Raw genomic sequence first — 12,306 nt, 5'->3', positions numbered from 1 at the left:
TAACTACCTATGTTTTGCCTTTGAGGGTCACATATAGACAATAGTAGGACTAGAGATTGAGTTCTTCAAAAAGTAACTACAGCTTCTTTCTTTTAAATCTGTTTTATTATGCTTATATTTAAGCCATCAGTGAATGGAGACCTGCATTGTTGAATATGAACTTTGCTGTTTCATTAGGGCTTAATGCGCTGTGCATTGGTGCGTTGCGTCATCTTTATGGGGGAGCTCGTAGTCCTTAGATCAGGTTATAAAAGTAGGAGTCCTGTCAAGTTGTGCTTCCCACGGGAAAGTGTTTAAGCCATCCGTGTTTATAAATGCTCACTATGTATATATTGCCCTTTCATATTAGCACCATAAACCTTTCCTGTTATTCTGCACTCATTATTCAGGGCTCCAAGAAGATAGCTATTGGATTCCATCTGTTAAATTCATTTAGTCCCTTAATAAAATTCTAAGGGTAACAGAAAAATTTCACCATTAACTTACCACTAACGGTCTTGTATTTAAGCTAGGAGAGCTACATTTCTGTTTTGTAAATATTTTTATCAGACTTGTCCAATGTGTCATGTTAGAAGCAGGAAGAACAGATTTTGGAGATAGGAAGTCATATTTTGTGTTTGTATTTCCAACATATTGAAGTGTATCAGCTTTATTAACATATACCAGTACATTCTTTTGAACAGGGGATTAGAGTTTGGTCTGAAAACAAAACAAAACAAAACCCTCAGGGAACATTAATCTCATTGTGGTCTACTTTGACTTTTCTTGAATTTTACTTCCAAATATTTATTTTTTGCCTTGGAGTTTCCTTTGATCTGGAATAGGAGGGAAGTTGTAGTTCTTAGCAGGTTCTGTTTCTTTGTTTTTCTGAGTTGAGGATGATTGCACTTTAGAAAAACTGGTGAATGAGACTTTAATCCATTCAGACTGTCTATATAGTAGAGAATGTTTGGCATATGAACCCATACATGTATTCAGGACTGTGTGTCTTTAACAAGTAATAAAGTGTGCAAAATAAAACATATGCCTACCCTAAGGCCATAAAATGAAGCAAAGTTTTGGCATTTACCAGGTCGTTTTCGTCAGTGTAGATGGCTGAGCTGGATAATGTAGCCACCTGACTAGAGTATCTTGACCATCTTCTTGAACCCTTTTTGGATAATGTAGCCACCTGACTAGAGTATCTTGACCATCTTCTTGAACCCCTTTACCTGCCTGAGAGTGAAATCTCCGTTCGACTTTCTTACATGAGGGCCAGCAAAAAAAAGTCAGTCCCTTTTTGACTTCCTGTTTATTTGCCATTGTTTGAAGAACATATATACCACTATTTAGAATATCTGCATTTCTTCACAGGCTGAGTGTTTAGAAGAAGAAATCATGGTTATTGGTGCATCCAATCAAATTTAGCACTATTCAACTCTTAATAAAAGTTATCTGTCAGATAGTTGCTCTGCTGATCATATCAAATCAGCAGATTATACAGTGCTTATTCTTAGGCTGTTATAATTACAGCATACATGCGTCTATTGAAAACACAAATACGTAAGTCATGTCCCCACTCCAGGGGAGTTCACAGACAGAGTACTTCCCCTTCCTTTTCTGATTTCTTCATTGAGTCTAGTTATGAGAATCGTAGATCTCTTCAATTCTTTCTAGTATTATTCTAAAATTTGAAGTGTTATCGGAAAATTCTTGTTTGCTTTTAATTGGAAGTCAAATGTGAAATTTATTTTGCTGGATTACTTCTAATTTGATCTATACTCCTTCCATCTACTAGTTTGCATGTATCTTTTTTCCAATTTTGGAAAAAATTGCATGTAACTTTATTTTTCCAATTTTGCATTCACTTCTAACAGTAGCTAACATTTACTGAGTGTTCCTTACATGTATATATGGATCTAAGTTCTTTGCATGTATTAATCAGTCTTCATAAAACCCGTGAAGTAGACACTATCACTATGCCCATTTTCAAAAACGCAAGGAAATTGAAGCATATAGGGACTGAAAATAACCTGCCCAAGATCACAGAGTTGAGTAACGGGAGGAAATGGAATGTAAACCAAGGTAGACAGGATAAAGAAGCCTATCTTCACAGCCACTATGATATATGGCCTCACCAAATACAAGACTTAAGTTTACTGCAGATAGAAAAGTAATAGAAGATAGGCCAGTTGCATGTAAGGGAGAAGATGTAAGACTGATGAACCTGGACTGTTTGATGCATACCAAGTGAATCACATTGAATGGGGGACTTCACTGATTTCTTTGAGATGGTCTGTTATCCATTTCATGTAGCGTAATGCCCTAGTGGCATAGTGGTTAAGTGCTATGGCTGCTAACCAAAGGGTCGGCAGTTCGAATCTGCCAGGCGCTCCTTGGAAACTCTATGGGGCAGTTCTACTCTGTCCTATAGGGTCGCTATGAGTCGGAATCGACTCGACGGCACTGGGTAGAGTGGGTTAATGCTGCTTTATTTGAACTTACTGGCATTACAGTTGAAACCATTGAAAGGCTAACTAATTTTGCTGATAGATCATTTAAAAAAAATATTGTGATTAAATAATTATTGAGGTGTAAGGGGTGAATTCTGATTCAATCAAGTAGGGATGCAATGTTTTATCCCCAAATGAAGGGACTTTCCACCTGCGCATTTGATTTGAGTTCATATTCCAGTCATTTAGAGGGCTTTGTTTTAGAAATTTATTAAATGACCTGAGAGGTTTCTTCTGCTCAGAGAGTTACTAGGCACAATTTAGGCTGGTTTTTCTATGAAGATTAAAGGTTGAGGAGATGCACTGAGCTCCCACTTCTGTTTTCCAAGGCTGTGTAATTAAAGTTTTATCCTCTGCCCACAAGTAAGCACAGGAATGGATGGGTGTGGAGACAGAACAAATCCTAAGGCCTTTAGAGTGTCTAATTTGAGCGCAGTGCATACCTCAGCCATGCTTAGAGCTGTCTGTTCACTGGATTCTGAAAGTGAGCAAAGTGTGGGTCCAGTGAGCAGTTTGAGGAATTCAGAAATAGCCTACTTGTGTAGCATTTCTCCTTTAATGTAAGATTAAAGAACACCTGAATTCTTTCATGTGTCCGGTAACGTATTTGGGAATCTTACAATAAAGGATGGTTTACTTTAAGACCTGTTTTTCCAGCTGATGGGTAGCTCCACCTTGGTATTCCAGTGACACCTCAAAGTCAGCGTGTAAAGCTGAAGTTGTTAACTCCTTCCCCCAAACAACTATTTTTGCCCACTTTCTTCTCTACTCCCATATTTAAATCCGTCAGGCTGGAAATCTCAGAGTTAACCTGGATTTCTTTCTGATATTTATCTCTCCCCAAATAGTTGAATAGTTTATCCTACTCAATCCTCCTTCATGCTTTTACTGCCTCCATCCTTAATATTTACTTAGTAAATTGTTACTGGCGCATTCGTTAAGCGCTAGGCTGCTTACCGAAGTGTCAGTGGTTCAAACCTACCAGCCATTCCACGGGAGAAAGATGTGGCAGTCTGCTTCTATAAATATTACAGCCTTGGAAAGCTTGTGAGTCGGAATTGACTCAACAGCAGCGGGAAACTGTTATTGGTTTCTTTTTGGTTTTTTCTTTTTCCTTCTTTTCTCTTTTGTTTGGCTCTTTTCCCTTCTCACTTCCCTTTCCTCTCTCTTCTCCATTTCTGTTTCCTTTCTATTATTTTTTCTGTCTCCTTCCTCCTTCTCCGCCCTTCCTACCCTACCTTTCCTTCCTCTTTGTTCCTCCCTCCTTCCTTCTTCCCATCTTTCTTTCCTCAAGTCCCTCCATTTCTTATTATTTAAATTCTACTTATTGGTCAATTATTCTGTGTTTTATAGAAAGTATAGGGCCACCTTCTGTTAGTTTATATAATTAAATAGGTGCCATGGTGGCACAGTGGTTAAGAGCTCAGTTGCTAACCAAAAGGTCAGCAGTTCGAATCTACCAGCTACTCCTTGGAAACTCTATGGGGCAGTTCTCTCCAAGAATGCATTACTTTTCCAAATCATCTCTCACTATGCTTCTAGAAGGAATAGTAGTAAGAATAAGGCTAGCACATGTATAGCACTTATTACATAGCAGGTACCATTACATAGCAGATTCCATTTGAAGTTTGGTAATACCTGAATCTCCCTTTACTTTTCCTGAGAGTGTTTTATACTGTTTCACCCTCATTTGTGTTATTACTTGTTTTGTTTCCTCCATGTGAAATGCCTTTTTGTGAGCATTGCCCTTGAGGCTCATCTCAAATGCCCACCCAGCTGTCCAAAGCTCCACTGTTACCTCTTCCCAGAAGCCCTTACTGATCTGTGGTTCTGGGTGAGATGCTCCTCTTGCTCTCTGTTGTCGTGGAAGCTGGTACATCTCAGCAGAAGCACGAAGTACAAGTGTGCTGTCATCTGTTTACTTGTGAACTTTGTGTACTAAACTGTAGGCATATTGGCATTTGGATTATGTCAGTTTTCTTTGTATCTCCAGTGCTTGGCACACAGTAGGTGTGCAACAAAGCCCTTCTCTGGTGAAAGTTTTACATTTTCAGTGATTAGACTCTCTATTTTCCTACCAAGATACCTTATAGAACACATATGCAATTTTTGCTCATCTCCATTATGAGCCACTGGCAGCAGTGGGTCAGATGCAGGAGAGCGGTGCCATGGTTAATGCGCTCAGCTTTCTAATCCACTTGCATTACCTTTTCTGTTTTGTGTTGTGTTCCCCCTAAATTACAGAGACAGGCTTTAAGATTTATTGGTATTTTATCAGCCCAAATGCCAGATAACTGTAGAGAAATTAGTTCAGAATTATGCTGTGTAAAAGGAGAAAACCAGTTTGGGATAGAATATTTATTATTGTAATCCAAAAAGCAGATTATGAACATGTGCATAATTAAGAACATGCAGTATTTCTCCCTTGAATTTGCTTGTTTCTCCTTATACGAATTTAAATTTCTTCCCCCTTCAAAAAATAAAAATGTAGATTGGTTGGCTTTTACAGTTCCAGGTGAGAACACCACTTACCGGAGTTACTATAGTGACATAAGAATAATCTTATCTGTGTCCTGAGACTGAGAAGATTGTCATCTAACTAGATTCGTTGTCTTTTTTTTAAATGTTTTCAACAAAAATTGTAACATGGAGGTTCACTGTATATTCTGAAATGTTTTTTGAAATACTGTATAATGCAGAAACATTCCATAAGCAAATTAGAAAATTAATTCTGACTATTTTTTTTCTTCCAAGATTGACCCTTAGAGATTTCAAGTTATTTGAAACGTATTTCAACAGTGATTTTTTAACAAGTTAGCTTTTTATTTCTCAGATTTTGCTTTTTTGACTATCAGCCCATAACCTTAAGTCCTCTTAAATTAGTACCTTCATAATTGTCTCTGTTGCTATCAATTTTGATACTTGAAAAGGAACCACGTCTGAGGAGAAGTTTGTGTGTGGTTCAAACAAAACTTTTTACATTGAAAATAAGTACATGTGCAAAAGTGGCATTTTAGGAGGTCTGAGTTTTTTTTTTTTCCCTCAAAATATTTTCTTTTGACATATTTTTTAGATATTATTCTTATTAGTTTTTGCTCCACAGGAGGTAAAAAATAAATTTGAGGTTAAGGACCTTGAAAAAGACCCATTTTTATATGGTCGACCTCTGCACTGAAACATTTTGTGTGAAGATATGTGTTAGTAAGTTAGAAATGAAAACCATGGAGAATACTACATGCAGGAAATAGTTTTTAAAACCAGTGTTAGAGTAAAACCCATTGTAGGCCTCAGTCAGTTAAGATCAATTTAAAATTTGCTCATTGTTACGCCTTAATAGCTATGTTGGGTGTTTCTCTGTATATAACTCTGACTCACAAGCAAATGGCTCCATAGTCCTTTGCTTTGGGGAGAGAGATGCATTTTGTACTTTTTTGGAAGAAGTCCATATATGTCAAGCAGAGCCTTTGATACTGGGACCATGAATTACTATCACTTCCTTATCTCAGGTGACTCAGGGGCCTTGGTGTGAGATATTTCTCTTCATGTTCACATCTCATTTAATGAGTTCATTCATTAATTCATTTATTCAACCAAATGTATTGAGTCCCTCTCTGCTTCCCAAAATTATTATTTTTGCAGTCAAAGAAGGGATATAAAAGGAAGCATTAACTTAGTAACGGCAGAAAATAACCTTCAGGTTTACAGCTAAGAAGACTGGGAGTGACAAGTTTATGTTACTGAATGACTTCGCCATTTTCCCCTTCATTTAGGCTGCTCCTCCCATTGACAGGAGGAATAAAGGTTTATTTTATTACATAATAATCCCATCCGTGTAAATATTACTGTAGAGCGTGCTGTCCAGTATGATAGCCACTAGCCACATGTGGCTATTTCAATTTCAGTTAGGTAGAATTAAACGAATAAAAAATAAAAATCACTTAAATAAAATTAAATGAAACACAATCAGTTCTTCAGTTGCACTAGCCCTATTTCAAGGGCATGTGGCTGCCATATTGGACAGAACAGATTATAGAGCATTTCCATTATTGCAGAAAATTCAGTTGGAGTGCACAGCCCTAGAGCTTGCAAATAATCTTCAGATACATTCTCTCACTTGATCCTCACAGTAATTCTATGAAATGGCAAGTTATACAGTATTATTTATATTCATATACCTGAGGAAGGTTAAATGATGTGTCTTTTCATGGAATTTAACTTAGAGAACTTCCCTTGGGAGGAAATGATGGAAGCACAAATAAATACAAAAGAGTAAATGACTTTTGTGTACAATTTTGGATCTTAACGTGTAAGTATCTTAAGATAGAAATGTGGTCTAGTTTGTTCCTTGGTGTATCCCCAGTGTCTGTCACAGAGCCTGGTACAAGCTGAGTCTCAGTAGTTACTGACTGCATGAATGAATAGATGTCATTTTTGGCCCAAGCTGACTTTGTGGTTTCATACATTTCTTAAAATGTGGATACCCATATCAAAGAAACTACTGGATTAATGGGCTGTAATTGAAGTTCTGGTTAGCAAAAAAAGAAAGACTGAAAGCTGTATTCTGCTTGTGATCTCTTCTTAGTATAGTTGCAGCTTGGGGAGGATAAGTTTTTTTTTACTTGCTGGATTCAACCATTTGAAAAGTTTGAAATCATTCTCTGAATGCGTAGGCACTGTTTCCTGGCAATGAGTTTCAATAAAATGTTGCTACAGGCACTTATTTTGCATAACTCTTGTTCTGTGTATGTGTGCACATGTACTTAACCTAGAAAATAAGTTTTGAAATTAATATTTGTGGGTCATGAAAATAAAATGACAGTGGCCAATAGTCATATGTACTGTCTTCTAAAAGAATAACTTACATTTTATTTTACAATGGCATTTCTATAATACGCATCAATTATGTTTCCCTCTGACTTAAGTGTACATCTGACATTGTAGAAAGTATAAACATGGAAACAAATATAGCCTTTATATCTTCCTTTTGAAAGAGAAAAGGCATCAAACACTGGGTAATTATGTAAGTATTACCAAGACTAAGTAAATTTACAAAATTAGATTTTATAATATGCAAGTCTTAATATCAGTTCTTTGTAATATATGATACTGATACAATATACTGCTATTTACCGAGAAGACAAAAAGATAATGTAGAGAAGTGTCAAAATTGTCATTGAGATCCTTGAGTTTTTGTTTATTTGTTTGTGTGGTTTTTGAAAGAGTGTTCAGTAGTATAAAAACACTCTTTAGCATCACTAAAGTCTGTGGCCACTAAAAGAATCCTAAATAATGGATGGTTTTCCATGGGTAAAAAACACAATGTTGAGACACATGGCAACCACCAACGTAAAAGACCTAGTGCAGTTTCTATGGTAGCTTAGTTAATCCTAAACAAAATGTTTGCTAGCTCTTTTTTTATAAGAGCCTTTCCTGTTATGGTCATTCTTAGTCTGGATTTTCTGACTCTTCAAGTTGTTGTCAAATACTGGAAGAGATGGTGTGATGTTTAGTAATAATTTAAATTCATTTCAACAGTTTATGTAGAGGGATTTCTTAAGAATATGTGCACTCCTCATTCAGCTCTTTTGCTGCAGACACTGAACATGAGGCTTGATGATTGCAAAACCAAGGAAACAGTGATGATGTGTCGTGGTTTCTTGGGAATCCCTGTTCTACAAGCAGAAGTTCAAGACATTTTATATTTGGAAAGCTTGGCAACCCTGAAGCAATGTGGTAGCTAAAACAAAGGAAATTTGTGTCTCTAGATTTTGCATGCTTGCTTGCTTTGCCTATTAGAGAAGAATGGGATGCTCCTGGATTGACTGCCTTGATGCAAGTTTGAAGTTGCTGAGTTGGTGGCATCACATTGAAATGTTTTGTATGTTGAAGTTAAGATTTCTTCCTACTTCTGGCCACTTGGGGAGTATATGTAGAAACTTTGCAATTTTATGCATTATTTGTCAATCCAAGTTTTAGTTGCTTTAATCACTTGTGTTAAAATGGTGAATAAACTGTGTCCTTCAGTAGTGTGGCTTTGACATCCTCACACCAGTGATTGATTGCCAGGGTTGACTCCTGAGAGAGTGCCTCATTCCTCGCTTTCTGGCTAGATGATGCTCAGCTATTGACTGAGTGAAATCTGTGTACTTGGTATGGTGGATATAACCAAAAAAACCCCAGCGCCGTCGAGTCGATTCCGACTCATAGCGACCCTATAGGACAGACTAGAACTGCCCCGTAGAGCTTCCAAGGAGCACCTGCTGGATTTGAACTGCCGACCCTTTGGTTAGCAGCCGTAGCACTTAACCACTACGCCACCAGGGTTTCCATGGTGGATATAGACATGTCTTAAGTGAAACATTATCATCCTTCAATTAAAGCCTGTTGGAGACCTTCATAAATTATTGTCTTAATGTACAGCAAATGTTATTTATGTTAATGTACATTTCCTAGAACTGTGATACTGAAAATAAAATTGGAGACTTTCCAAATTGACAAAGTTGTTGACCAGAGAGGTTAAGTAACTTGACTAAGGTCTCACCTCTCTTTGAGTGGCAGAATGAAGACTTCAGTCTCAGTCCTGTACAGTAGGAATGCAAACATATTTCTCAGTGAACCAAAGGAATATTATTTGTGTTTCAAGGAGAACCTTTAAAATGATTTTGAAATGCCTGAGACTTTTCTCATGAAGCGATTTGGATATGAGTGGTGATCACACGTGTCATTTTTGAGCAGCTGTTGAAGAAGGCAGAACATGATCATGCCACTTAATATATTACATCTGGTTGCTGGAAGACTTCTCTGATAGTTGGGAGAGGAGATCTTTCCCTCTTTGGAGCATTTCGGTCAAAAAGTCTGTTATGAATTTCTGTAGGTCAGTGAAGGCGTTTAGTTGGGATGCCCATTGAGGTGCATATGCAAAGGGAGTCAGAATGTTATACGAAGTACTCTTTAAAGGTATTCATAACCCCATGTCTTAGTTTCTTAGTGCTGCTATAACAGAAATACCACAAGTAGGTGGCTTTAAGAAACAAAAATTTATTTTCTCAAAGTTTAGGAAGCTAGAAGTTTGAATTCAGGGCACCAGCTCTAGGAAAAAGCTTTCTTTCTCTGTCAGCTCAGGGATAAGGTTTTTGTATCTTTTCAGTATCTTTTACTTGGTTCCTTGGTGACTTTCCCCTCCATTTGGGCTTCTTCCTCTGTGCCTAATCTGCTCTTTTTGTATCTCAAAGGTGATTGGCTTAAAAGACACCCTACACTGATATGGTCTCAGTAACGTAACAGAGTCCTAGTCTCAAATGTGATTACCTCTACAGGTGTGGGGATTTAGGATTTACAATACATATTTTTGGGAGACATAGTTCAATTCATAATACTCCAATACTATGTAATTTCATAGTTTGGGAAAAAAAGAAGAGCAGTTGTGATTTTCATCCTGTGAATTGCTGGTCTTTGGAAATCCCTATGACCCATCCACAGGAGGGGTTGGGTCCTGTGCCATGAGACATAGCCTTAATCAAATAAGGCCCTTGGGGATTTTCTTCTTTTCATTTTGTCATAGAATAGGAAACATTTTAAACTGTCCACACTGGTCCTCCTTCATCATCAAGATTTCCTGCCCACTCCATTCATTTTATTTTTAATTTATTTGTGATTGCTAGGACTTCAATTATAAGCCATTTTGTGTGGTCATTTTAACACCTTTATTTTACCCAAAAGGTACAGTAGGCCATCTCTGCCAGCAGCCTCTTTGCTGTAGGAACTAAACAGAAGATCTCCTTGGGGAATGTCTGCATTGAGTAATCTCTGAGCAATTGACTCTGGTTTTGACGGTAACCCTTAAGCATGGTGAAAAGAAATTCCACGTGATTTGGTTGCTTCTGCAAGAATGCGATTTGAGGGAGGAAATAGTAAAACTTACTCCGTTGAAAAAAAATTTTTTTAAGTATATATTATTAAATCTCTTGAATTAGTTACAGTGCTTTCATTACTTACCTTCATCTGTTACTTTGGCCTAAAATGTTTAGCATAATGAGCCTCTCAAAATGTAGCTACAGAGAAATGAGGAGTGAATTTATTTGGCCCTGATTATTCAAGTGATTTCATAGTAAGTGCTATTGTATTTTTTGACATGGAATGCTTGGCAATATCACACGCCCCTTTCCCCTTGAGAATTCATTGAATTAATGACAAGTTTGAAGTAACATGCATCTCTTCTGCACCAGGTCACTTCAGGTGGAACATTCATTGGCATTGGACGGAAAACACCAGATTGCCAAGGAAACACCAAGTACTTCCGCTGTAAATTCTGCAATTTCACTTACATGGGCAACTCATCAACTGAACTAGAACAACACTTTCTTCAGACTCATCCTAACAAAATAAAGGCTTCTCTCCCCTCTTCTGAGGGTGCGAAACCTTCAGAGAAAAACTCTACCAAATCTATCCCTGCACTTCGATCCAGTGATTCTGGAGACTTGGGAAAGTGGCAGGACAAGATCACAGTCAAGGCGGGAGATGACACTCCCATTGGCTACTCAGTGCCCATCAAGCCCCTTGATTCCTCGAGGCAAAATGGTACAGATGCCACCAGTTACTACTGGTGTAAATTTTGTAGTTTCAGCTGTGAGTCATCTAGCTCAGTTAAACTGCTAGAACATTATGGCAAACAGCATGGAGGAGCGCAGCCAGGCAGCCTTAATCCAGAGTTGAACGATAAACTTTCCAGGGGCTCTGTCATTAATCAGAATGATCTAGCCAAAAGTGCAGAAGGGGAGCCAGTTTCCAAGGTAGACAAGGGCTCTAGTGGGGCTAAAAAGAAGGACTTCCCCAGCAAGGGAGCAGAGGATAACATGGTAACAAGCTACAATTGTCAGTTCTGTGACTTCAGATATTCCAAAAGCCATGGCCCTGATGTAATTGTAGTGGGGCCACTTCTCCGTCATTATCAGCAGCTCCATAACATTCACAAGTGTACCATTAAGCACTGTCCATTCTGTCCCAGAGGCCTTTGCAGCCCAGAAAAGCACCTTGGAGAAATTACTTATCCATTTGCTTGCAGAAAAAGTAATTGTTCCCACTGTGCGCTTTTGCTTTTGCACTTGTCTCCTGGGGCGGCCGGAAGCTCGAGAGTCAAACACCAATGCCACCAGTGCTCCTTCTCCACCCCCGATGTAGATGTGCTCCTCTTTCATTACGAGAGTGTGCATGAGTCGCAAGCGTCGGATGTCAAACAAGAAGCAAATCATCTGCAAGGATCAGAGGGGCAGCAGACTGTCAAGGAAAGCAAAGAACACTCATGTACCAAATGTGATTTTATTACCCAGGTGGAAGACGAGATTTCCCGACACTACAGGTAAGCCATACTGGGGAGGAGGGGAGTATCAAGAAAATGCAATGGAAGTAGAAGGAATCCAGACTCCTGATCTAATAATTGTTGGAAGTGATTCGGATGACTTGGGGAAGTGGTCGAACAAAATCACATAAAAGATCATTCATAAAATTGCTGATTATATTTTTATCGATTGATAACCACAGATTTTAATTTGGGCACTTGTTTCAGACCATTTACTTGTAGGTTTCTTACCTGTTTTATACCATTCGCTGAGTATATTTTTAAATTTGCAGCAATGCTGGCATTGCTGATGAGTTTATGAAATTACCACGACCCATTTATTTGTCCTTGTTAAATATGACTTCATATCCCTTAATTTTTGACAACACAACTCTTAATTAAAGGTACCGCTATAATACATTCTGTTCACTCGCCCAACTGGGAATCAATCAGTTGAGAATGTGTTGCTTGTTTTCCTTT

At 38.1% G+C, this 12,306-nt stretch overlaps 1 protein-coding gene across 7 annotated transcripts in view; it reads left to right on the top strand.

Moving 5' to 3' along the window:
- Nucleotides 1-12,306, top strand: part of TRPS1 (transcriptional repressor GATA binding 1) — a 264,786-nt gene that overhangs the window by 54,900 nt on the left and 197,580 nt on the right. For all 7 annotated transcript variants that reach the window (XM_010588465.3, XM_064268008.1, XM_023545950.2 and 4 more), the window contains one exon: nt 10,718-11,847. In XM_010588465.3, coding sequence (XP_010586767.1) covers nt 10,718-11,847 — 1,130 coding nt within the window. The remainder of the gene's footprint in view (nt 1-10,717; nt 11,848-12,306) is intronic.

This window comes from Loxodonta africana, chromosome 14, assembly GCF_030014295.1.
Source record: "Loxodonta africana isolate mLoxAfr1 chromosome 14, mLoxAfr1.hap2, whole genome shotgun sequence".
NCBI lineage: Eukaryota > Metazoa > Chordata > Mammalia > Proboscidea > Elephantidae > Loxodonta > Loxodonta africana.
The sequence above is the reverse complement of the archived record's forward strand: the minus strand, read 5'-3'. Positions and strand labels throughout refer to the sequence as shown.